Source organism: Sebastes umbrosus, chromosome 12 (assembly GCF_015220745.1).
Source record: "Sebastes umbrosus isolate fSebUmb1 chromosome 12, fSebUmb1.pri, whole genome shotgun sequence".
Lineage (NCBI taxonomy): Eukaryota > Metazoa > Chordata > Actinopteri > Perciformes > Sebastidae > Sebastes > Sebastes umbrosus.
Genome location: NC_051280.1, coordinates 26,886,279 through 26,914,115, shown reverse-complemented (window position 1 = coordinate 26,914,115; position 27,837 = coordinate 26,886,279). Strand labels below are relative to the sequence as shown.

Here is a 27,837-nt window from a genome sequence, read left to right as displayed (position 1 = left end):
TCAAGGTCTCTTTTTTTCCGAAATAAGGTCCCATGGTGGTCCACCGGAATCCCTCAAAACCTCAACAAATAAAACTTATCTGCATGTCCGGATACCACTAGAGGTACATTTTTCATATATTGGCTGAAGTAACCCTTTAAACTCCTCCAGAGGCCAGTTAGCCTATGACTTTAGTTTTTTTGTCCCAAGGCAAGTTGTTTTGACAGTACTGTAGTCTCTTTGCTTTATAAACACTCACCAACAAATCACTGTCGTCACTCCCCGTGTAGCTGTATGGTTGTTATGTACCAGCGTGCAAAGGGGCTGCGATAACAGCTCCTAGCTCCGGTACCGATGTAAATGGTGTATGTAAAGATGTTGTAAATGTACGTATGATGGCAACTCCATGCACTGTCACGCAAACACCATGAGGTTTGTATGTAACGATGTAGATCGACTGTTTAAGTGTCAGATAAAGAGGAACATTTTACTTGTAAATATAGATTAAGGCAGATTGAGACTCATGTTCAGTACACAAGAGTTGAATTTGTTTTTGTAGTGTTTTCCACTGTTGGCCTTTTTGTCAGAGCGTCACTAATCATGCACAAACTATTTGTTCAATTGGCACCTTATTGATTTGTTGTTAACACGAGTATTTTCATGGGGCTTGTAATCACACACTCTGTGCTTTTGATGTCATGATATGCAGTTTTCTCACTGAAACCTGTCCAAGGCTAACGGATAAAAATGTCATTTTAATAAGACGGGCGGCACAGGTTACACTTTTCCCTCCCCGTGTGTGTGTGCGCGCGTGTGTGTGCGATTTTGGTGATAAAATGATTGATCATCAAAGGCGCTGAGCTTAAAGTCACTTAGAGTTTCCAAATTTCTTTCCCCTTTATTGTTTACTCATGAGAAAACCATTGTTCTGCCTCTCTAAGGAGTCACTGAATGATTAGTATTGATTTAATCACCTAATTGGCAATTTTCTTTTCTTTTTCTTTTTTACAGATCATTACATATATTTTTAAAAATATCATTGATTATGAAATGTGTACAATGCATAATTTGAAGTGGACTATTTGTGACAACATACAAAAAGAGATTCCTTGACATGTATAGCTTATTGAAAAAAAATGTCAACACACGCAAATGATTTTTAGTAGCTGAATAAAGTCACATGATGGAAGTCAATGGGTGAAATGTGATGTCTTTAAAGCCACGTTTTTGTTATCTTTGTTATCGTAGCTTTAACAGGTCAACCATTTTTGCTCACCACCGCTTCGGTTGGTTAAACATTTATTTGGACTTGAGCTTTAAAAAGAAAGTCTTAACCCGAGTTAGTTTCACACTTCATCTGCTATGTGAAAATGGTGGATTTTGGAGAGATTCTGAGAACCATCGGCGACTTTGGTTTCTTCCAGAAGCTGCTCATTGTCTTGTTATCCGTCCCAAATTTCTTACTGCCCATTTTCTTTTGTAGTTTTCTATTTGTCCAGTCTGATCCAGAGCGACACTGTAACACAGACTGGATCCTTCAGAATGACTCGAATCTGACCACAGAGGAGCAGCTGAACCTGACTCTGCCCCGGGAGGAGGACGGGACCTTCAGCAGGTGTCGGATGTTTATCCCTGTGAACTGGGACATCGACGCCATCAGGGAGTACGGACTGAATGACACCACAGGGTGCCAGAATGGATGGGTGTACTACAAAACGCTGTATGATGCCACCATAGTCACTGATGTAAGTCAAGTACTTATTATTTGGTATCACCTGCGCTGACTTCCCTATACTGATTTTCACTGTTGTTTTTGCAGTTTGATCTCGTCTGTGACAAGTCCAACATGGCTGAAATTGTGCAGACAATCTTCATGACTGGTTTACTCGCTGGTTCTTACATCTTTGGACCTACAGCTGAATCGTAAGTGACTTTAAAAAGATACATTAAGGAAAAATTTAAACCTTCAAACCTGTGTCGGTCACCCACTTCTCTGAACTTCAGGTTCGGCCGCAAGAGGACCACCCAGCTACCAGCCGTCCTCGTGCTAATATTCGGAATAGTTGTTGGCCTGTCTCCGAATATCTACGTTTACATGGTGTCACAGTTCATGCTTGCAGCTGCTATCTCAGGATATAGAATTAACTCCACTGTATTAGGTATGACTTCTTTCTATCTAACCACCATTTCTTTGATTTTCATGGTCAATATCACAAGCATGGAATTGTCCTGGTCCTTGGTTCTGCAGTGATTTTGGTGTTTAAATTCTGTTTGTAGCTACGGAGTGGATTGGGGTCACCAAAAGGTCCTTTGCCTCCTGTATGAGCCAGATGTTTGCGGCACTTGGACAGTGTGGCGTGGCTGGTCTGCCCTATTTTATCCGTGACTGGAGAACAGCACAGTATGTCATGGCAGGAGTGCAGGCCTTGGTATTATTGTATATATGGTAAGTGTTGTTTAATACTTTATTATTTGTTACGTTTTGCTCAGACCTGTATTTGGACGTTAACACACTTCCTGATCATACATATACGTTTTCTTCGCTTCATAGTGTTCACTTCATATACTGAGATAACGCAAAACCAGTGTGTTTACAGTATGTTCAGGAACATTGCTGTGTAATAAACCTCGTTGGTAGATCAGATTGTGAAACTAAAAAGACAAATTAATAACGGTTCATGAGTGACTCCAACATTTTTATTGCGATTCATCTTTTCAGGTGGATCCCTGAATCTGCAAGGTGGTTGCTCGGACAGGGAAGAACCGAAGAAGCGAATAAGTTGATACGTAAAGTTGCAGCAATGAATAAAAAGAAAATCCCAGATAATCTGCTGGACGAGGTAAATCAGATTCAATATTAATGACATTTGAGCAAATGAGACTTTAATGAAAACAAGACTTAACCGTCTGCAGCCACGCTAGTACTTCTGTGAGGCTGCACTCAGGCACAGCGGTGCTTTAAACTGAAACGCTAACTTCAGCATGCTAACATGCTCCCAATGACGATGCTAACACTTTTTGTTTTGATGTTGTTGTTTTTTATTAATTAATTAATTAATTAATTAAATTATTTTAATATTGACGCACCCTAAAACATGAACCAATCATGTCCTAGAAAAGGTTAAAAGTTCATTAGCGTATATGATCATCTTTTTATTTATCCTTTATTGAACCATTGCAGTTTATATTGATATTTACATAACAAGTTGAAGCTTTAATCTAATTATATACAATTAGATGATAAAAAAGTTTAGAACTAACATCGTGCTAACAGTATAGCCTCATATTGTAACTTCCTAAAGCGTCAACACGTGTGACATTTTTCAAACTTGTCTGTAATTGTTTAGACACGAAAATCATGACTCCTTTAACATAAAAAATCTCTTTGAACAGCCAATAGGAATGCTCTCTGAAATGACCTGTGATTGGTCAAAGTCTCCTGTCATAGGCTAGACTTTTTAAAGTCTAAAAACAGAGCCATGAGGACGTGCAAAAGTCTCTCTCAGAACACTTGAATTACAATATGCTGAAACATTATTACAGATATTTTGCTCAATGATGCCACATTAAGTGTCATCCTCTATATTATAATAATACATTTGCCCTTCAGGTAACTGGGGAACGAGAAGTCAAAAGTGGAGGATTCAAAGGAATTTTTAAATCAACAATCCTGATGAAGTATTTGTTCATTATATCCTTTGCGTGGTAAGTTGAGCACATTTTGGAATGTCGCTTTTAATTTAATTAAATACAATTTTTGCATCACGTCTTGTGGTTTGAAGGTTTTCATTAAATCTCGGCTACTTCTGCCTCGTTCTGAATGTGGGTAAGTTTGGTCTGAACATCTTCCTGGTTCAGTTTGTGTTTGGGATCACTGAGACTCCAGCACATCTCGTCTGTATCTGGGTCCTGGAGTTGATAGGGAGAAAGAAATCCATGATAGCAACCCTCCTGACAGGCAGTTTTTTTTTGCCTCTTGACGCTGGCTTTCCCTCGAGGTGAATTTCCTGTCCTTTGCATTCAGTACATGGAGGATACATCCATCTGACTCTCAGTGATTTAATACATTGTACTTACATTTTATTTACAGACAGCGCTGTTGTTATCACAGCCCTCACAGCCATTGGAAAGATCTTGTTGAACTGGGGCGGGTCAGTATGTATGGTCTACATTCAGGAGTTGTTTCCTACTTCTGTCAGGTACGCAAAATACAAGTTTACTTATATAAATTGGTCATTATTAGGGCTGTCAATCGATTAAAATAATTAATCACAAATAAATCACATTTTTTATCTGTTCAAAATGTACCTAAAAGGGAGATTTGTGAAGTATTTAATACTCTTATCAACATTGGAGTGGACATATATGCTGCTTTATGCAAAGGTATGTATATATTTATTATTGGAAATCAATTAACAACACAAAACAATGACAAATATTGTCCAGAAACCCTCACAGGTACTGCATTTAGCATAAAGAAATATGCTCAAATCATAACATGGCAAACTCAAGTCTAACAGGCAACAACAGCTGTCAGTGTGTCAGTGTGCTGACTTGACTATAACTTGCCCCAAACTGCATGTGATTATCATAAAGGGGAACTCGTGGGTACCCATAAAAAACATTTTCATTCACATATCTTGAGGTCAGAGGTCAAGAGACCAGTTTGAAAATGGCCATTCAAATTTTTCCTCGCCAAAATGTATTGTAAGTTTGGAGCGTTATTTAGCCTCCTTTCTGACAAGCTAGTATGACACGGTTGGTACCAATGGATTCCTTTCTAGTTTCCTATGATGCTACTAGCTTCACGCTAGCTTTAAAACTGAGCCCGCTAGAATCGTAAAATCACAAGTTGCGTTAAAGAAATTAATGGTGTTTTAAACAAATTTGCGTTCACGCGTTATTACTTTGACAGCCCTAGTAATTATATATATTCTACACATGTATATATTTGAAAGTGCACTCAACTCTTTCAGGCAAACAGCTGTTGGCGTTGGCTCCATAGCCTATAGAGCAGCAGGCTTGCTGTCTCCGTTGCTCAACATGTTGGCCATATACCACTGGTCCATACCCATCGTAGTCTTCAGCAGCCTTACAGTGACCTGTGGAGCTCTTGCCTTCCTGCTTCCTGAGACCACGAGAAAAGAGCTTCCAGATTCAACGAATGAGGCCGAGGGCAACAGGTAAAGCAAGCTGCATGATTTACTGAGGAACTGTGGTAATATTGTGGCTTTTATTTGGGGTCAGTTACAGGCATCCATCCATACTAGAACTGCATTTGACAACTTTGCACTCCCCAACATGTGATATCTTGTTTGTTTTATCCGTACAAAAAAACTAAATCTAAAAATTATAATTTGTGAATAATTTGAAACTATTCATATAGGTACACAGTGGTAGTGATTTAAACAAAGGTCACTCTTCTTGTTAGAAAAACTCAAATACGTAAAGGTTAAAGGTCAGGATTATGTAATCTAAACTAGGGCTGCACAATTAATCAAAATTTTATCAAAATCGCAGTATGGCCTACTGCTATTTTCAAAACGCAGGAGGCGCAATATTTGTTAAAGGCGAGATGTTTGTCAAAATACCATTTAAAATTAAATACTGTGGTGCTGCAGAGATGTCCTGACCTACACATCATATTCTACAGACTTAAGAAAACATCTTTGTTTTAATACAGATCCCTGAAAAAAATCACTCCATAATCATTTGAATGTTTTTCAATCAAAATGAGTATAATGATGTTAAAATTATCATTCCCTCTAATATCCACCTGACTGTTATCAGGCCATGAAATAGGCGTTATCAGTCGCTATAAGCACCATAGATGTGGATCAGTAGGTGCCTGCTACGCCTACTACATTGTAAAAGTGAAAGTGAAACTTAAAAGCAACACGTTTTAACATGTTGTAAAACTGCATGAAATGTCACTTTTTGATCACAAACAAAAAGGCTTCTTTAGGTTTAGGCAAAAAAACAAACTTCTTTGATAAGTTTAGGGGAAAAAATTGTGTTTTTCTGTTAAAATAATTACAAAGACAACTACACCATGTTGGTTCCCTGACCTCCACCACTTACGAAGTTTCACCATTTCCATACTATAGCGCCTGACTTCCGCTTCTGCTCCTGTCATATTTACTACAGTCGCTAGAGGTCGCTTTCATGTTCTTTTATACCTTCTTTCGGTGATCTACCATGTGAATAGATGATGTAGGGACCTACCATTTCTGGTGGCAAAGACAATGAACTATGCCTCTCAGGATCCTTGAGTAATGCAGCCATTGGCTGTGGACCAAGCTCAGCAGCCATTGGCTACTGTAGAATTCACACATAAGTGTGAAATTCACCCAGGACAAAACCAGAGGAATCTCTTTGTTCCTCCTCTTTCTTCACCTTCTCACCCAAGCTGACCTGCTTGAGGTGAGCTGCTGTTCTCCAGCTGCAAAGCAGCTCTGCTCTGATCAGTGGCCTCTTAGGAAACCAAATTGATAGTTTAGTATATATAATGAGACTATATTAACGTTTTGGTTATTGGTCCCTGATTCCAGGGTGGTGCCCCGTTTATTATTAATGTTTATTGATAATCTTTATTAATATTAATAATTATATTATTATTTATTAATTAATTAGCTAATAACCAAACCTGTTACTGCCAAATCCCTACAATGATAAAACCTACTAGTGGGTGTAGTAGGCCCCTATTGACCCATATCTATGGGGCTTATAGCGACTGATAACGCCTATTTAATGGCCTGACAACAGTCTAATCAGCTGTAATATCGCAAAAGCTATATATATAGATATTTTTTCACAATTGTGCAGCCCTGATCTAAATGTTGTCTTCCTTTTCATTCTAGGAATACGACAAGAAGTGACTCCAACATGGTTGAACACAACAGCAGAAAATCCACCAAACTCTAGTCGGAATACCGTTTTTTTTTTTTGTGCAACATGAGCTATACATCTTTTAGTCAAACATTTTATTTGGACGGTCTTGTGCCTTCGCTGTTGCTGAGTCACCCTGTGTGTTTGCTGTGAGAAGGTCTAACAAGTCTCTTTTGTTTTTGAGAAGGTCAGGTCAGCAGTATTGTGCCATTTAGCACCATAAACTGGTCTTATTGAGCTTGAGTAGCAGCCAAGTACAGCTTAATGACTGCTGTTAAGCAGGAAGGAGTGAGGAACCCGGAAAGGTAGGGACAGCACAGCAGCAAAAGCAGAGTGGAGTGCAGAGGAATAAGCTTAAATGCATAAATTGATCTGGAAATGTAAACACAGCGGGGGGCGAGAGGATGTTGCTGCTACACGTTTTCTATCATCACAACTGCATTGACAAACTTGCACACAGAAACTGTTCCAGTGTCTAAAACATACGACTTGTGACCTGTAGCTGTCCTTTAACAACTTCTTATCAGTCTGAAAACAAGCTGTTTTACTTCATGATTAGCTAACTGTCAGATACTTCTTACGTCAAAGTTACAAATTCACATGTGAGCCAACACGAGGATGACAAAGCGATATCTTTTTGTGACCCTTCGTCACAGGGTGGATGCTTGTGAGCATAAAAGAGTACAATAATAATAAAAATAAAATAGAAATAAGATGCTGACTCCATATCATGTAACAGGTTTCATGTAAGGGTGCTGGCAGAAACGCTTGATGAGTCAGCATATTGTATAAGTTGGTGAAAGATCAACAGCACTTTCTATGAGACATAATAAAAGTTATAGTACACTGTCTGCAAAGAATCATCAGTTATACAGTGCTTTTATTAGTAGCTGTGCTGGAAATAGCAGATTATACTGAGTTAAGACACCGTAAATTTTTTTTTGTATTTTGCAAGATTGCAAATTTTATGCACAAAAAATTGCAAAACCATTTTTGGAATAAAAAGTTATTGATCAATGAATGCTGAGGTAAATTTAATTGTGGGGCAAAAGCACAATTCTGAAGATATCACACAGAACGGTACACAAGTGACGTATCTTGTTAAATAATCATAAGGCCACCTCTTCTAAGGACTTCTCATCCTTCCTGAAACTTGCAGTTCAGGGTTTAAACATTAATGGGCATTGTATAAAGGTCATCCTCCAGCCGCATATCTAAACTGAAACCCTCTCTCTGAACATGGCTGATTTTGGAGTGATTCTCAGGAATATAGGAGAGTTTGGATTATTTCAGAAGACCATACTTTTTGCTCTTTGCTTTCCAAATGTCATTCTGCCTTTTCACTTTGCCAGTGTATATTTCATTCAGTCTGATCCAGAGCGACACTGTAAGACAGACTGGATCCTTCAGGCTGACTCTAACCTGACCACAGAGGAGCAGCTGAACCTGACTCTGCCCCGGGAGGAGGATGGGACCTTCAGCAGGTGTCGGATGTTTGTCCCTGTGGACTGGGACATTGGTGCCATCAGGGAGTACGGACTCAATGTGACCACAGGGTGCCAGAATGGATGGGTGTACTTCAACACGCTGTATGAAGCCACCATAGCCACTGATGTAAGTCATAGACCTGTCTCATAGTCATTTATAATATACAAATATTAACTGCATAAAATTCTCCTTTACTAACCATTTTGTTTCATATTTCTACAGTTTGATCTAGTTTGTGACCGGGCTAATTTGTTGGAAGTGGCACGAGCCATGTTGATGGCTGGCATTCTTATTGGTTGTCTCTTATTTGGACCTTTTGCTGAATCGTAAGTGTACTTGACATTGTACAGAATATGTGTTCTTGACGTTGCATCATCTTGTTCAAACAAAATCCCATCACACACTTCCACTCATAAAAAGGAGGTTATAGGCTATCACATATGCTGATCGGAGGGGTTTTATCTGTTACAGGTTTGGTCGTAAACGAGCAGCTCAGATTCCAGCCATTTTGATGCTCATATTTAGTTTAACAACTGGATTATGTCCAAACGTCTATTTATATTTTGCATCCCAGTTCATGGTGGGAATTGGCTACGGAGGTTATCGGCTGAACTCCGTCATATTGGGTACAGTATGCTCCTTCATCTCACTCTCCTTCACCTTTTACAACAATTCAGGGTTTTATGATTCATAATTTGAGATGTTCATTATAGATTTTGATATTAATTAATGATTGATTATTAAAGCTGAAGTAGAGGAACAAAGTAGTGGAACAAATATGATTTAAAAAAAGTTATTTTTATAAAACGGTCACTATATCCTGATGATAGTGCATGAGAAAGGGTAACCTGAAAAAAATCCTGTGCCTCTGTGTCCTCCGGTGCTCCTAATGGCGTCTGCAAGATTTCACAGACCGGAGGAAAACAAGCAGTCAGAGCTGATCTGAGATCTGCTCTCTATGAGAGCCAGCTGTCAATCACTCACGAATTCCGACCAAACGGTCAAACTAGGCAGCGCTGATCAAATATGAATCAATATTCTGTTACTTTAATGCCTATTTCTCGCCTCAAATGTTTTCAGAAACATCTTGTAGTGTACGGTTTAGCTGTAAAATGAGAAAGTTTGTGACCCGACAGCCATGTTGAGATATCTTGAAGGAACGCCAAGCACCGGTCACATGACCGGAGCACAGCCAATAGGAACGCTCTCTCTCAATGAAATGACCTGTGATTGGTCAAAGTCTCCCGTCACGGGCTAGATTTTCTAAAGCCTGAAAACAGAGCAATGAGGAGGAGCAGAAGTCTAGTTTCCTGTCAGAACACTTAAATTACAATATGCAGAAAGATTATTATGGAATTTTACTATTATAATTTATTGATGTGTTCAGGTTTCTTTTTTTTTTACTTGTCTAATAACCTTTTACAATGTTTTGTAAATTTTGGGCCACCATAATTCTTGGTAGGGATGTTCGTGTATGGAATTCAGGGTTAACTGTCATCGATTTCCTGTTTCTAGCCACTGAGTGGACCGGAACGTCCAAAAGATCATGGGGATCATGTGTGACTCAGCTATTTGGTGCACTTGGACAGTGCGTCCTCGCTGGTGTGATCTACTTCATCAGAGACTGGAGAATGGCTCAACTAATCGCAGCAGCTCCTCTTGCAGTTGTTGCTATTTACATATGGTGTGTGCATTGACTCTCTTTTTATTAGCCTCCTTTGTTTTAAAAGTAAATTATTGATAAGTGTCACTGCCCTCGCCTCTGACAGGTTTATTCCAGAATCAGCCAGGTGGTTGTTGGACAGAGGAAGGACAGAAGAGGCAAAACAGCTGATTACCAAAGTGGCAGCCATAAACAAACGCACTGTTCCAGAGTCTCTGCTGGAAAAGGTACTGATTCTACACAAACATTTTTATATTTTATATTTATGGTGAAAATATTATTACATAAGAAACACTACAACCAATTGACTGTGTAAGTTTTTAGGACAAAATTACAAAACAACTTACATGAAGAGTTAACAATATAACAGAGTTCATCACCTTTCTGACACAGTGTGAACAAAAACTGAATACTTTTTGAAAGGCTGTTGGATGACATGATTTGCAAATACAAGATAATGTAAGCATGATATTGTGTCCGCCCCCCTGTGCATTACAGATTGTTGAGAAAGAAACTGAGAAAAGGGGAGGCATAATAAGTCTTATGCAATCATCTGTGCTTAGGAAGTATTTCTTTACCCTAACATTGGCATGGTAAGTTACATTTTATGATACACATAACAACTCCAAGCCTATAAAATTGCGCATTGAAATGCATAATAATATATTTTACAATTCATATTTCAAATTGTTTTTGTTTTTCTTCAGGTTCTCACTGAATGTTGCCTACTTCTGCATTTCATTCAATGTGGGAAATTTTGGCTTGGACATCTTCCTGACGCAGTTTATGTTTGGTCTGACTGAACTACCAGCTCATATACTTTGCATCTGGCTGTTAGAAGCAGTGGGGAGAAAAGTGTCACTGATGTCAACTCTTCTGATTGGGGGCTTCATGTGCATCTTAATCATAGCTGTTCCTAAAGGTAAAGCACTTCAGATGGTGTTTCTCTGGTTTCTGTCTGTTTTTAGATACAACAGCAGCTAGTGGCTAGGTATGGCAACGGTTGTTAGTTAGTTAACGGATTGGTTTGCCATCAAATGTAGTACAGATATTCATGTTTACCAGATGGTGTATGCTAATGATGTAAGTGGCATCCTCATTTTTCTTCTAGCTCAACTAGTAGGTTGACATTTTTTTGGTTCAGAGTAAAATCTAAAAAATATTGGATGGATTGCCTAATTCTAAAAACAACCTCACAGGGTCGCTAGCATGTTTGCTTGTTCTACAGTATTTTTTTTTTATTTATCCGACACTGTGTTGTTCTCTTCAAGGTAATGCTGTTGCTGTTACCACATTAGCAATTGCAGGACGTTTTTTCTTAAACTGGGCAGGATCCGTGTGCAATGTGTATGTACAGGAGCTGTTCCCAACATCTTTTCGGTAAGCCGTCCCCATCTCCATCCAACAAGTTTCTATTCAAGATAAAAGCACTGATTAATGGCAATACAACCACTATTGTATGTTTGTGAAGATTCTCAGTCATCCAGGTCACAGTATCCGAGTAAGGATGAGAAGTGAAACGTCTTGAAGTCCAGTTGCTGCTGATTTAACCCTTACTCGAACCCCTATTGTACACTTTTATTATTTGTACTGTACTTAAACTTATTTTAACTATGAATACATGTTTCAGACAAACAGCGTCTGGTTTGGGCTCCATTGCGAGCAGAGCTGGTGGTTTGATGTCCCCGTTGCTCAACATGTTGGCCGTGTACCACTGGTCCATACCCACCATCGTTTTCAGCAGCCTTACACTGATCAGTGGAGCTCTGAGCTTCGTGCTTCCTGAGACCAGGAGAAAAGACCTTCCCGATTCAACCGAAGAGGCCGAGGGCAACAGGTAAAGCTGCATGCGTGACTTAGATAAGTCAAGACAGCATTTAGTGTAGGTTTTAAATGAAAAGGTGAAAATGACAAATATTTTGTAGGAATTAAGATTTTTTTATTTTTAGTTCAGTATGAATAACTGTGTTAACATTTCAAAATTAGAACAGAGCTACTTTTAATCAATCTTAAAGATGCAGTGTGTAGGATCTGGCGGCATCTAGCAGCGAGGTTGCAAAGCGTGCAGGAGAACTATACGGTTTACGAAGTGGAATCGTGAAAATGCGAATGGCCCCATCTAGAGCCGGTGTTTGGTTTATCCGTTCTGGGCTACTGTAGAAACATGGCGGCCGGCTCTGTGAAGAGGACCAAGGCCCCAGGAAGAGCGCCGGTCGTTGAGCCCAATTTTCGTAGTGGCCAAACGGCAGTACTGGAACTTCCGTGTCCGTCACGTGAGGCCATTGGGCCCAAAAATACTTTTTCCCATAGACTTACATTGGGAAAGAGACGTCTGTAACTCAGAGGATCATTTTTTTTTAGGTGAATCAATTTCCCAGTTATAAAACGCACTAATAGCCGAATCCAGAGTTATTTCCCTTCCTCCGTTCATGTGAATGAGACCCAGACCGAGGCTGGAGCGAGGGCTGGGAGGTGGAGTTAGCAAACCGTGACAACAGCGTGACGGCTGCGACCCCTTGACCGAGCGGACGCTACTCACCTGCTCCATGGGCCCAATGGATGTATAAGATCGACGGAAGATTCAGGGACTTTTCCAGTTGGAAATCGAGCCATTTTGGCATCATGCGCCACTGAGCAACTTTCATAGGAATGAACGGGGCTCCACCTCCAAATACATCTTCGAATAGATCCCCCTAAATGTTACACACTGTTCCTTTAAGTCACCGAAAATGAAAACTTGAACCAGATTCCCTTTTATCATTTGGGCTCAAGAAGGACGGTCAAACAACTCATTTTGTTTCCGTAGTTTTTTTTATAAATAAAAAAGTTACTTTGACAAACAAAATACATTACAGAAAAGGTCACATGTAACAAAACGCCCCACATTGGGACACCAATCCAACTGAACTAACATACTCTTCTGTGTATTCCTTTCTCCCACAGAAACAAGACAAGCCTGAAGAACCAAAGTGAATTAAACAAGCCTGCACAAAGCAAATCTACCAAACTGTAGTCTGAATACTTCAATTACTTAACGTTCGTTGTTGCTCTGTTAGCAGCAGAGACTCAGGATAGTAAATGTTTATTGGTCAGCTGGTCTGTCGGTCCACTTTGGTCCACCGTCATCACACATTGTTGTAGATATTCATGTTTTGGTGCCTCCATTTTGTACACAAGAAATATCAAATTGTGATTGGAAGATTGGCATGAAACTTACTGAGTACTTTCAAGCTTTACATTTTGGATACTCCATTGGTTTTCTTGTTGTGCCACCTACATGCCAAATTTAAACACACAAGATATCTCAAATCTTAAGAGCTGATAGCTGTGGAAGTTACTGACAAGGTAACAAACCCTTTTATTTTTAATGAAATGATGTCTTTACCTCTTGTGCCAGACTCAGGACAAAGTAGCATGTTTCTTAAAATATTTGCTGTTTTCTGAGATCAACTTTCTACTGAAATACGATTGCAGAAGCTGTCAATAAAAAGTCTTCACACTGATGGTCTGTGGATTTTTCTGAATGAGAGAAAATCATACTATTATTGAGTTTCCCAAATGTAATCTTTTAATCCTCTTGGGAGGCACAAACCAAATACCATTCACCTGTTGTATGAAGGAACTGGCCTTCTACCTCCGAGAGCTCAAGGCCCAGTTACGTGTTGGTTAATCTTGTGTGACAAAGAGAATTTCCAAACAGACGGGTTAAAGCATAATAATACAATTTATTCCGAACAATCAATGTTGCATAAGTAAAATAAAAGAGTTTACAGATATCTGGATCCAACCTACGTGTCCCTGACAACATACAGTGCATGGGTCAGTTCGCGAAGTCTGAACCCCGAGCTATCCCTGATCCAGCCTATTCATGGTTTACACAATATTAATATTCATGAGCTTATGGCACGTGATGTTTCTGCTGCATGTCTTCTTCTTGGTTATCTCTTTCTGACTCCTTCCTCCCTTTGGCCTTGAAAAAAGAACAGAGCATGCCATCTGTTGGAAATATATCATGATAAAACTGTTGTTGTGTAACAAACTTAATTATGTTGTGAGTTTAGCGAGTTTGGTGTTAAATACTAGGCTTAGACTGTCTACAGATAATTGACTGATGTAAGACGGGGCAAGAATGATCACATGGATTATCTCGTGATGGAATGTTGAGTGGGCCTGTAAAAGGAATAGCTACAAGGATGAAAGGGCCTTGGGGGTAAAAGCGGATGGGGGAAGGGACAGGATGACCATGCAAATAATGTTGTGTATTGGGTCTGCAGAAAGCCTGACCCCTTCCCCAGGGTTCGCCTGCTAATGTGTATAAAGGTAAACGTATAGCAGAGCTCGGGGTTCATTCTCTGCGAACTGAAAACCGTGTTGCATGGTATCAGGGACACATTGATGAATCCAGAACTTCTGTAATAACTCTGTGCAACTTTGATGAGTATATCTTCGGAATAAATTGATACTGATTATGCTTTAAACTTACTTGTATTTGTTTATGATTTACTCTGAGCTTGCAGCTGCTTAGAAGATAAACCAACACGCATGAAGGTGACGACTCCCTGAGGGGAATTCCTTCAAATTGGTGACCCTGACGTGATCTTCAGAAAGAGTGACGCGAGCCAGAGACTGGACGACTCAGTGAGAGAGAGAATAAGGGATCCCTGACTACAAGGCAAAAGGTAAGCAGAACCTGTTAAATCAAATCTGCATATTGGCATAGGCTCTAAATTTAATCTCTCTTGCTGAGTAAGACACATCTCTGTTTATTTAAAAACATCAAGTTGCATAGTTAAAAGGATCTGGGATCCTAAAGGGTCTGGGATCCGCTAATGATCTGGGATCTTAGTTAATAAGGATCTGGGATCCGCTAATGATCTGGGATCTTAGTTAAAAAGGATCTGGGATCCGTACTGTGGTGTTTGGAACACTAATAAACCGTATTGATAGTGTACATCAGAGGAAATTTAAAACTGCCTCAGATACCGGGCCAGCACCGCTGACGGGAGACCGTTAGTAGAAGCTTGTGTTGGTGGGATCTGTGGTGGGGGCATAACGACCCAATTACTCTGATATCACTACTGTTTGAAAACTAAAAGGAGGAAAGTTGCCCTTTTAGTAACGTCTGGGACGTTAGAAAAGCGTTTGGAACGCTGCGCTTGGAGCGCTAGAGTAGTGCGCTTGGAGCGCTAGTTTAGTAACGTCTGGGACGTTAGAGTTTAGTAAAAATAGCGCTTGGAGCGCCTGTATGAGTGTACATTAATAACTAGTATTCAGAGGAAAATTAAAACTGCCTCAGATACCGGGCCAGCACCGCTGACGGGAGACCGTTAGTAGAAGCTTGTGTTGGTGGGATCTGTGGTGGGGGCATAACGACCCATTTACTCTGAATCTAGTTACTGTCATAAACTGAATAAACCTGTGTGAAATAGTACTGGACAGAATGGACGGAGAATTTGACAAAGATTGGGAGGAGAAAGGCGGTTCTAACAAAAATGGGTTAACCTTCGGCCAACAGTGGGCGAAAGTAAGGACAAATGTGATATGCACCTTTGACCCAAGGAAAAGGGCAGAACGAACTAGGGATTTGGATGACTGGTTCAAAGGAATGATAGAAAAAGAGGAGTTTCCCAAAGAGGACTCTAAGGCAGCTGTTACCCTGGCAGTTCGAAAGACCATATTAAAGCAGCAAGACGATTTGGCTGAAAGTAGAAAACAATTGAAAAACAGCAACATGTTCACACGAGTAAAAGAAAAAAAACACGTGGAAAAACAAGCCAGCTTATTGGCCCAAGCTAATTGTGTGTATCTAGCCTCAGTGACTGAATTAGGCCATCAATGGCCTTCAAAAAAGGAAAAACAACAGCCTAAGACAGAGAGTACTCTGTACCCTAAACTAGGTGATTATCATGGCCCATTCCCCGATCCTCCCCCCATGCCACAACATCAAATGATAATGAGAGAAACACCAACTACACCTCCCCCATATGATGACAAAGACTTCCCTCCCACACCCCCTCCCCCAGCGGCTGATGTGCCCGACCCTCCTAAACCTCTCGTGACTGTCCAAATGCCTCAGTTTCAAGTAAAGGGGGGCAGACTATGGCTAGAAGATCCTGAGGGAAAAAGGAACAGAGAAGATTTAGAAAGAAGGACCCGGCTCCTAGAAATGGGCCTGCTAGGGTTAACCAGAGTGGGAAATCAGCCTGGGGTTGTGGATCTAATGGGGGAGACAATCTCAGAACAGAACTTAACATCTCCCATATCACCACTGATGGTCGACTCCCCAAGCAAACCCTCTGACCCTAAGGGTAGGCGGGTAGATGAAGAAGAAACTGAGCAGGGGAAAAGAAGAAGAAAGGAAGAGAAGGATAGAATGTGGGAGGAAATAAGAAGAAGAAGGATAGCGGAAGAAAGAGAATTACAACAAGACTTAGAAGAAGCATGCGGGAAAGACGAGCATAGTGACGGTGGTGACTCATCTGACACTATGAGTCTGTGTATGAGGACAGGACCCCTGTATACGTCCAGCAGGGAGAGGGAGAGATCGATGAGGCAGGATGAAAGAGAGAGGTCAAGGAGGGAAGATGACAGAGAAAGGGAAGATGGTAAGGAACAGTTTCATTGGCAAAGGTCTGGGGAAAAACCACAACTGTATGAGAGAGGAAATAATGGTAATGACGAACCTGGTATACTGTCTGGACGATTTACTGCCCAATTAGACACCGATGGTGGGCCACTACATGGGTATGATTTGAGAAGACGAGGAAAAGATAATAAAGTAATGAAAACAGGTAAAGAGTATATGCTCCCAATAATCCAGAGTACCAATGGCCCACGATATCAGCCATTTGGGGCTGGAGATAAAGGGGCTATTTTGGCTTTAATGCCCGAACTAACAGAAGGAGGAGGAGCATGGTTAAGAGCATTGGACGCGCAGACTCGGGGTGTGGAACTCTCTATGGGAGATGTGAGAGCACTTATGGGCGGGGGAGGAGTGTCAACATGGGTTCAAAGAGAATTAGAGGAAGAAGCAAACACCACTCGAGTGAATGATGACAGACCCTGGGCAAGCTATGCCACTCCTTTAGGGGACAGTATAAGGGCAAAATATCCCATACCTGCAGGAAAATTACATAGCTTGGTCTTCAAAATAAAGCCAGACGAATCCGGAAGACAATATCTAAATAGGTGTAGAAAAGAATGGGCAGATGCATCTGGACATAATCCAGATAAAGTAAATCACCAACACCCATTCAGGGCTGCAGTCCTAAAGTATGCACCCCACGGAGTGAAAGACGCTATGGATAATAATCCCGATATGCATGGGGCTGATGTGGGGAAATGGGAAACACACTTCCTACATCATTGGAGCAAACATGAGGATAAGAAAGATAGTGAGATGGGGGAAATGAGGGAAATAGTGGCACAATTAGCGAAACTACAGTTAGCCTCAGCTAGGGACAGTGCTACAGAGGATAAGAAGAACAAAAAACAGAAACAAATGGTGCAAACACCTGCACCTATCCCACCTCCCGCACCTGCCCCACTTCCAGTTTCACCATATCCGCAATATTACGCACCCCAGCAGTATGGCCCCCCACCACCTGCCCCGTTTCAATATGCACCTTATCAGAACAGACAGGGACAGAATAGAGGAAGAGGAAGGGGGGGAGGACGAGGAAGAGGAAGAGGAAGAGGAGGACCCCCTGGAGGAGGAGGTTGCTTCCTATGTGGAAGCCTGGATCATTGGGCAAGAGAATGTCCCAGCAACAACCAGCAGCAGAGTCAGGGTGGGCCACCCCCACCCCCACAGGCTCCCAACCAGCAGTACGCACCAGTTCAGGCTTCCCTCTATCAACAGCCCCCTCCCTGGGGACTATAGGGAAGCCTAGAAAGCAGAAAAGAGCAGGGATTGGCCGAACCTTGCTTACAATTAACAGTGAACGGAAAAAGAAGATGGTTCATGGTGGATACCGGAGCCCGGTATTCAACAATGGCAGAACCACAGTGCCAACTATCCTCTCACTATGTGTCTGTTTTAGGGTTTTCCGGCCAGGAACAACAGTTACCTTTTACGGTACCCCTCACTGTTAAAAATGGAACTCAGAGTTTGATGCATTCTTTTTTATATGCACCAGAATGTCCTAGAGATCTTTTGGGAAGAGATGTGCTGGCTGCACTGGGAGCGTCAGTACATTGTTCCAAGGAAGGAATATCAGTGGAATTCCCGAATGGACAGATAGTACACTGTTCCGGGTCAGCAGGGAAAACACATCAAATGATGTTAAAAGAACTATCAGACCCACAGGACATAGAACCCATGGCTGAGATATATTGGGTTCTCTTGGATGACCCAAACCTCTACTGGTTTTTATCTACAGTGGCAACCATGGATTCGAGCCCTTCATCCCTATCTCCCCGTTCCTGATCCTCTCCACTGCACACTAAATTATGACAGGGAAAGTGACTTACAATATCAAGATGAGTTTCAACAGCAGTTAGCTGATAAAGGATGGTGTTTACAGGTGACAGACATTATAATAGGACCACAAGGGGTGGCCGCTGTAGTGTCCCTAACCCCAGAGCAAACGGAATGGTACCGTCTTTCAGATTATGCTGTTTCCCATATCTCGTTAGCATTAGCTCCAAAACATCAAGCAAAAGACTTAGGAAATATGTGTAAAGAAGCAGGGCACCTCACCGGATGGGAGGAAACCACATTAAAGGGAGTATGGGTGGCTGACCAAGGAAGACATTACAAAATATCATATTTTGGGACCGTAAGGGGAAGATGTGAGAATGTCTCGTTGCAGCGTCATCACGGATGTGAAATGACCGATGGGGAAGGAGCTACTTCCATGTTGGCTACTCTCCCTTCCTCTTTGTGGTCTACAGGACCATTCGATGTGGGGAGATGCAATATGGAACCAGTGACCTTTGAAATGAACTCATACTGTCCCATTTGGAAACCACAATACAAACATAAAGTAGAAGCAGCAAAAGGGATCTCTCCTACCATTAAGGGCCTAATAAAAGCAGGGGTGTTAAGAAAATCGTATTCACAGTGGAATACGCCCATCCTGCCGGTAATAAAGCCCTCTGGATCGTATCGAATGGCTCATGACCTTAGAGTCATAAACAAGGAGGTGTTGACTCAAGTCACACCAGTGCCCAACCCCCACTCTGCTCTCTCAATGCTCACTCCGGCTCACACCTTCTTTACGTGTATAGATCTGGCTAATGCTTTTTTCTGTCTACCATTAGCAGAACATTTACAGGATATTTTTTCATTTACCTATGAGGGACAAAGATTAACCTATAATGTCTTACCACAGGGGTTTATCCTCTCACCCTCTATTTTTAATGAAACATTGAGACAACACTTAAAAGGGTTGGAACTCCCAGAAGGATGTTTTATTGTACAGTATGTTGACGACTTGCTGGTGGCAGCACCCTCGGCCGAGGTGTGTCTATCCTTAACGCATGTGTTGTTGTTAAGACTACATAGTTGTGGCTATAAGGTCTCTAAAGAAAAACTCCAGTGTTGCAGAGCGCAGGTATCATTCTTGGGAAGAATGATTACAGCTAAAGGCACTGCTATGTCACCTGCACACAGAGAGTCGATTTTGCATCACCCAAAACCACGAACGGTGAAGGAAATGTTATCATTTCTAGGTCTAACTGGTTATTCCAGACAGTACATTCCTAACTATGCAGGAGACACACAGTTACTAAGACAAATGGTAACTATGGCTGGGATGAGGAATCTTACTGCAGAACTGGAATGGTCGCAAGAAGGGGAGGAGGGGTTCATCAGACTGAAACAAGAGATGGCTGAGGCGGCTGCTTTAGCCCTCCCTGATTACTCCCAGCCCTTTCATCTTGACGTTTCGGAACAGCTCTCCACAGCACATGGTGTTCTATTTCAGAAGCAAAGAGGGGACAGGAAAGTACTCTATTACTGCAGTATTTTACTGGACACACCAGAGCAGAGAGCTAGTCCCTGTGTAAGATATGCAGCTGCACTGGCTAAAATAGTGGAGAAAGTGGGTCATATCGTCATGCACCACCCACTCCAAATTCTCACTTCCCATAGTACTGTAGCCTACGTTACATCAGCGTGTTTCACTCTCACTCCATTGCGACAAACCAAGATCTTACAGATATTATCAAAACCACATGTTTCCTTTGTACACGAAGGCTGTAACATGGCAGACAATATGGTTGAAGGGGGGGGAGAAAACATTTATGTGCTGAAAAAATCCGAACCTTTTGTGAAATTGAGACCAGGACTCGACGCTTTACCGCTAACCAATCCTGATCTTAGCCTTTTCACTGACGGCTGCTGTTTCAGGCACCCTACAGAGGGACTTAAAGCTGGATATGCTGTTGTATCCTGTACTGACGACGGTGCAAATCCTGTAACCATGTCATCTGCCCCACTTGAGGGCAAACAATCAGCTCAAGCTGCTGAGCTAACTGCCATGATATGTGCTCTTAGATTGGCCGAGGGTAAAACTGTCAATATTTTTACAGATTCAGCTTATGTATGTAACGCAATACACAGGGATATGTCAGGTTGGGTCCAGGCAGGATTCAAAACAAGCGGAAATAAATCTATGGCTCATGAAGGACTCATGAAAGACTTATTGGCTGCTGTCCACCTTCCGGAGAAGGTGGCTGTGGTAAAGGTAAAAGGACACTCACAGGGTAGTGATCCAGAGAGCATTGGGAATAACGCTGCCGATGAAGCAGCAAAGGCTGCTGCAGGGTATGTCGCTGAATGCATAATGTTATTAGCTGAAAACATAGGAAGTTTTATAGATGATGTACAAAAAGCTCAGGAGGACGCTCCCGAGCATGAAAAAAAATCCTGGGAAGACGCAGGTGCCTCTGATTGTTTCACTGGCTTATGGCAGAAGAATGGGGAAAACTGTCATGCCCGAGGGATGGATCCCGTCAATGTTGAAACAGACTCATGGTTTATGCCACGCAGGAGTAGCAATAATGATGTTCGCATTGGATGCATGGTGGTTCCCTCAAAAGAGGAAAGTTGTGGTGGATTTTGTACAACAGTGTGCTGTTTGTCAGGCGTGTAACATAAGACCCACGGACAAGCCTCCAGTGGGCACATATCTGAAACCACAGGGTCCGGGGGAACAAGTGATTATGGATTTCACTGACATGGGTGTCCGGGCTGTGGGGAAAAGGTTTCTCTTGGTAATTGTGGATGCCTTTTCCAGGTGGATTGAGGCCTATCCCACTGGAAAAGAGGACGCGAAATCAGTCATAAAATGCCTGGTTAACGATTATATACCAAAACATGGTTTTCCAAAACTAATCAGATCCGATAATGGTTCTCATTTCAAAAACAAAGACCTAAGGACGGTGGAAACGGTCTTAGGTCTTCAACATAAGTTTGGCTCAGTGTACCACCCAGAATCGCAAGGCAAAGTTGAACGGGCTAATCGGACTATAAAGGGTAAACTATCACTTTCAGATTTTAAATCTCGATGTCGCCAGACGGGCAAGTCGACTGTATTTTCTTTTTCTATTTGGTAATAACGTTGGTGATGATTCATCTTATGTTATACATTCTATATCTGTATGCTTAAAAAGAGCTGTATGAGACACAAATCTGGGAAAGAAGGTTATAGTAACTGCCATAGAGAAAAGGCGTCCTGATCAACTACCTGCCTATCAAATGAATATGTGTTCACCAACAGAAGCACAGGGGTTACTCAACATAGAGTTCCATGATCATGACTCAGAGGACGAGGTGGTAGATGATAACTCTGTGTAAAAAACTGTAACACTGTATATAGTATAATAATGATGAATGCCTCATGAGAATATATTTCTAGGACAGAAGTGAACTTGGACAAGTTCAAAAGAGGAATTGTTGGAAATATATCATGATAAAACTGTTGTTGTGTAACAAACTTAATTATGTTGTGAGTTTAGCGAGTTTGGTGTTAAATACTAGGCTTAGACTGTCTACAGATAATTGACTGATGTAAGACGGGGCAAGAATGATCACATGGATTATCTCGTGATGGAATGTTGAGTGGGCCTGTAAAGGAATAGCTACAAGGATGAAAGGGCCTTGGGGGTAAAAGCGGATGGGGGAAGGGACAGGATGACCATGCAAATAATGTTGTGTATTGGGTCTGCAGAAAGCCTGACCCCTTCCCCAGGGTTCGCCTGCTAATGTGTATAAAGGTAAACGTATAGCAGAGCTCGGGGTTCATTCTCTGCGAACTGAAAACCGTGTTGCATGGTATCAGGGACACATTGATGAATCCAGAACTTCTGTAATAACTCTGTGCAACTTTGATGAGTATATCTTCGGAATAAATTGATACTGATTATGCTTTAAACTTACTTGTATTTGTTTATGATTTACTCTGAGCTTGCAGCTGCTTAGAAGATAAACCAACACGCATGAAGGTGACGACTCCCTGAGGGGAATTCCTTCAAATTGGTGACCCTGACGTGATCTTCAGAAAGAGTGACGCGAGCCAGAGACTGGACGACTCAGTGAGAGAGAGAATAAGGGATCCCTGACTACAAGGCAAAAGGTAAGCAGAACCTGTTAAATCAAATCTGCATATTGGCATAGGCTCTAAATTTAATCTCTCTTGCTGAGTAAGACACATCTCTGTTTATTTAAAAACATCAAGTTGCATAGTTAAAAGGATCTGGGATCCTAAAGGGTCTGGGATCCGCTAATGATCTGGGATCTTAGTTAATAAGGATCTGGGATCCGCTAATGATCTGGGATCTTAGTTAAAAAGGATCTGGGATCCGTACTGTGGTGTTTGGAACACTAATAAACTGTATTGATAGTGTACATCAGAGGAATTTAAACTGCCTCAGATACCGGGCCAGCACCGCTGACGGGAGAACCGTTAGTAGAAGCTTGTGTTGGTGGGATCTGTGGTGGGGGCATAACGACCCAATTACTCTGATATCACTACTGTTTGAAAACTAAAAGGAGGAAAGTTGCCCTTTTAGTAACGTCTGGGACGTTAGAAAAGCGTTTGGAACGCTGCGCTTGGAGCGCTAGAGTAGTGCGCTTGGAGCGCTAGTTTAGTAACGTCTGGGACGTTAGAGTTTAGTAAAAATAGCGCTTGGAGCGCCTGTATGAGTGTACATTAATAACTAGTATTCAGAGGAAAATTAAAACTGCCTCAGATACCGGGCCAGCACCGCTGACGGGAGACCGTTAGTAGAAGCTTGTGTTGGTGGGATCTGTGGTGGGGGCATAACGACCCATTTACTCTGAATCTAGTTACTGTCATAAACTGAATAAACCTGTGTGAAATAGTACTGGACAGAATGGACGGAGAATTTGACAAAGATTGGGAGGAGAAAGGCGGTTCTAACAAAAATGGGTTAACCTTCGGCCAACAGTGGGCGAAAGTAAGGACAAATGTGATATGCACCTTTGACCCAAGGAAAAGGGCAGAACGAACTAGGGATTTGGATGACTGGTTCAAAGGAATGATAGAAAAAGAGGAGTTTCCCAAAGAGGACTCTAAGGCAGCTGTTACCCTGGCAGTTCGAAAGACCATATTAAAGCAGCAAGACGATTTGGCTGAAAGTAGAAAACAATTGAAAAACAGCAACATGTTCACACGAGTAAAAGAAAAAAAACACGTGGAAAAACAAGCCAGCTTATTGGCCCAAGCTAATTGTGTGTATCTAGCCTCAGTGACTGAATTAGGCCATCAATGGCCTTCAAAAAAGGAAAAACAACAGCCTAAGACAGAGAGTACTCTGTACCCTAAACTAGGTGATTATCATGGCCCATTCCCCGATCCTCCCCCCATGCCACAACATCAAATGATAATGAGAGAAACACCAACTACACCTCCCCCATATGATGACAAAGACTTCCCTCCCACACCCCCTCCCCCAGCGGCTGATGTGCCCGACCCTCCTAACCTCTCGTGACTGTCCAAATGCCTCAGTTTCAAGTAAAGGGGGGCAGACTATGGCTAGAAGATCCTGAGGGAAAAAGGAACAGAGAAGATTTAGAAAGAAGGACCCGGCTCCTAGAAATGGGCCTGCTAGGGTTAACCAGAGTGGGAAATCAGCCTGGGGTTGTGGATCTAATGGGGGAGACAATCTCAGAACAGAACTTAACATCTCCCATATCACCACTGATGGTCGACTCCCCAAGCAAACCCTCTGACCCTAAGGGTAGGCGGGTAGATGAAGAAGAAACTGAGCAGGGGAAAAGAAGAAGAAAGGAAGAGAAGGATAGAATGTGGGAGGAAATAAGAAGAAGAAGGATAGCGGAAGAAAGAGAATTACAACAAGACTTAGAAGAAGCATGCGGGAAAGACGAGCATAGTGACGGTGGTGACTCATCTGACACTATGAGTCTGTGTATGAGGACAGGACCCCTGTATACGTCCAGCAGGGAGAGGGAGAGATCGATGAGGCAGGATGAAAGAGAGAGGTCAAGGAGGGAAGATGACAGAGAAAGGGAAGATGGTAAGGAACAGTTTCATTGGCAAAGGTCTGGGAAAAAACCACAACTGTATGAGAGAGGAAATAATGGAAATGACGAACCTGGTATACTGTCTGGACGATTTACTGCCCAATTAGACACCGATGGTGGGCCACTACATGGGTATGATTTGAGAAGACGAGGAAAAGATAATAAAGTAATGAAAACAGGTAAAGAGTATATGCTCCCAATAATCCAGAGTACCAATGGCCCACGATATCAGCCATTTGGGGCTGGAGATAAAGGGGCTATTTTGGCTTTAATGCCCGAACTAACAGAAGGAGGAGGAGCATGGTTAAGAGCATTGGACGCGCAGACTCGGGGTGTGGAACTCTCTATGGGAGATGTGAGAGCACTTATGGGCGGGGGAGGAGTGTCAACATGGGTTCAAAGAGAATTAGAGGAAGAAGCAAACACCACTCGAGTGAATGATGACAGACCCTGGGCAAGCTATGCCACTCCTTTAGGGGACAGTATAAGGGCAAAATATCCCATACCTGCAGGAAAATTACATAGCTTGGTCTTCAAAATAAAGCCAGACGAATCCGGAAGACAATATCTAAATAGGTGTAGAAAAGAATGGGCAGATGCATCTGGACATAATCCAGATAAAGTAAATCACCAACACCCATTCAGGGCTGCAGTCCTAAAGTATGCACCCCACGGAGTGAAAGACGCTATGGATAATAATCCCGATATGCATGGGGCTGATGTGGGGAAATGGGAAACACACTTCCTACATCATTGGAGCAAACATGAGGATAAGAAAGATAGTGAGATGGGGGAAATGAGGGAAATAGTGGCACAATTAGCGAAACTACAGTTAGCCTCAGCTAGGGACAGTGCTACAGAGGATAAGAAGAACAAAAACAGAAACAAATGGTGCAAACACCTGCACCTATCCCACCTCCCGCACCTGCCCCCACTTCCAGTTTCACCATATCCGCAATATTACGCACCCCAGCAGTATGGCCCCCCACCACCTGCCCCCGTTTCAATATGCACCTTATCAGAACAGACAGGGACAGAATAGAGGAAGAGGAAGGGGGGGAGGACGAGGAAGAGGAAGAGGAAGAGGAGGACCCCCTGGAGGAGGAGGTTGCTTCCTATGTGGAAGCCTGGATCATTGGGCAAGAGAATGTCCCAGCAACAACCAGCAGCAGAGTCAGGGTGGGCCACCCCCACCCCCACAGGCTCCCAACCAGCAGTACGCACCAGTTCAGGCTTCCCTCTATCAACAGCCCCCTCCCTGGGGACTATAGGGAAGCCTAGAAAGCAGAAAAGAGCAGGGATTGGCCGAACCTTGCTTACAATTAACAGTGAACGGAAAAAGAAGATGGTTCATGGTGGATACCGGAGCCCGGTATTCAACAATGGCAGAACCACAGTGCCAACTATCCTCTCACTATGTGTCTGTTTTAGGGTTTTCCGGCCAGGAACAACAGTTACCTTTTACGGTACCCCTCACTGTTAAAAATGGAACTCAGAGTTTGATGCATTCTTTTTTATATGCACCAGAATGTCCTAGAGATCTTTTGGGAAGAGATGTGCTGGCTGCACTGGGAGCGTCAGTACATTGTTCCAAGGAAGGAATATCAGTGGAATTCCCGAATGGACAGATAGTACACTGTTCCGGGTCAGCAGGGAAAACACATCAAATGATGTTAAAAGAACTATCAGACCCACAGGACATAGAACCCATGGCTGAGATATATTGGGTTCTCTTGGATGACCCAAACCCTCTACTGGTTTTTTATCTACAGTGGCAACCATGGATTCGAGCCCTTCATCCCTATCTCCCCGTTCCTGATCCTCTCCACTGCACACTAAATTATGACAGGGAAAGTGACTTACAATATCAAGATGAGTTTCAACAGCAGTTAGCTGATAAAGGATGGTGTTTACAGGTGACAGACATTATAATAGGACCACAAGGGGTGGCCGCTGTAGTGTCCCTAACCCCAGAGCAAACGGAATGGTACCGTCTTTCAGATTATGCTGTTTCCCATATCTCGTTAGCATTAGCTCCAAAACATCAAGCAAAAGACTTAGGAAATATGTGTAAAGAAGCAGGGCACCTCACCGGATGGGAGGAAACCACATTAAAGGGAGTATGGGTGGCTGACCAAGGAAGACATTACAAAATATCATATTTTGGGACCGTAAGGGGAAGATGTGAGAATGTCTCGTTGCAGCGTCATCACGGATGTGAAATGACCGATGGGGAAGGAGCTACTTCCATGTTGGCTACTCTCCCTTCCTCTTTGTGGTCTACAGGACCATTCGATGTGGGGAGATGCAATATGGAACCAGTGACCTTTGAAATGAACTCATACTGTCCCATTTGGAAACCACAATACAAACATAAAGTAGAAGCAGCAAAAGGGATCTCTCCTACCATTAAGGGCCTAATAAAAGCAGGGGTGTTAAGAAAATCGTATTCACAGTGGAATACGCCCATCCTGCCGGTAATAAAGCCCTCTGGATCGTATCGAATGGCTCATGACCTTAGAGTCATAAACAAGGAGGTGTTGACTCAAGTCACACCAGTGCCCAACCCCCACTCTGCTCTCTCAATGCTCACTCCGGCTCACACCTTCTTTACGTGTATAGATCTGGCTAATGCTTTTTTCTGTCTACCATTAGCAGAACATTTACAGGATATTTTTTCATTTACCTATGAGGGACAAAGATTAACCTATAATGTCTTACCACAGGGGTTTATCCTCTCACCCTCTATTTTTAATGAAACATTGAGACAACACTTAAAAGGGTTGGAACTCCCAGAAGGATGTTTTATTGTACAGTATGTTGACGACTTGCTGGTGGCAGCACCCTCGGCCGAGGTGTGTCTATCCTTAACGCATGTGTTGTTGTTAAGACTACATAGTTGTGGCTATAAGGTCTCTAAAGAAAAACTCCAGTGTTGCAGAGCGCAGGTATCATTCTTGGGAAGAATGATTACAGCTAAAGGCACTGCTATGTCACCTGCACACAGAGAGTCGATTTTGCATCACCCAAAACCACGAACGGTGAAGGAAATGTTATCATTTCTAGGTCTAACTGGTTATTCCAGACAGTACATTCCTAACTATGCAGGAGACACACAGTTACTAAGACAAATGGTAACTATGGCTGGGATGAGGAATCTTACTGCAGAACTGGAATGGTCGCAAGAAGGGGAGGAGGGGTTCATCAGACTGAAACAAGAGATGGCTGAGGCGGCTGCTTTAGCCCTCCCTGATTACTCCCAGCCCTTTCATCTTGACGTTTCGGAACAGCTCTCCACAGCACATGG

At 42.4% G+C, this 27,837-nt stretch overlaps 1 protein-coding gene, 1 long non-coding RNA gene and 1 pseudogene across 2 annotated transcripts; 2 read left to right on the top strand and 1 right to left on the bottom strand.

The window, feature by feature from the left end:
- Window positions 1–41: 41 nt before the first annotated feature.
- Window positions 42–6,966, top strand: LOC119498132 (annotated as a pseudogene).
- Window positions 6,941–13,522, top strand: LOC119498131 (solute carrier family 22 member 13-like). Its single transcript, XM_037786670.1, has 10 exons — window positions 6,941–8,481; window positions 8,578–8,681; window positions 8,827–8,981; window positions 9,871–10,039; window positions 10,125–10,245; window positions 10,517–10,611; window positions 10,726–10,940; window positions 11,290–11,398; window positions 11,649–11,855; window positions 12,962–13,522. Exons 1-10 carry the CDS (start codon window positions 8,107–8,109, stop codon window positions 13,029–13,031), a joined length of 1,620 nt encoding a protein of 539 aa, XP_037642598.1. The 5' UTR covers window positions 6,941–8,106; the 3' UTR covers window positions 13,032–13,522.
- Window positions 13,523–15,811: 2,289 nt separating this feature from the next.
- On the bottom strand, window positions 15,812–23,119 carry LOC119498136. The gene is made up of 3 exons (XR_005209064.1): window positions 22,847–23,119; window positions 16,250–16,252; window positions 15,812–15,824 (listed from the first exon to the last, which is right to left on the bottom strand). It is a non-coding gene; the product is annotated as an uncharacterized LOC119498136 (long non-coding RNA).
- Between the last annotated feature and the right edge of the window lie 4,718 nt (window positions 23,120–27,837).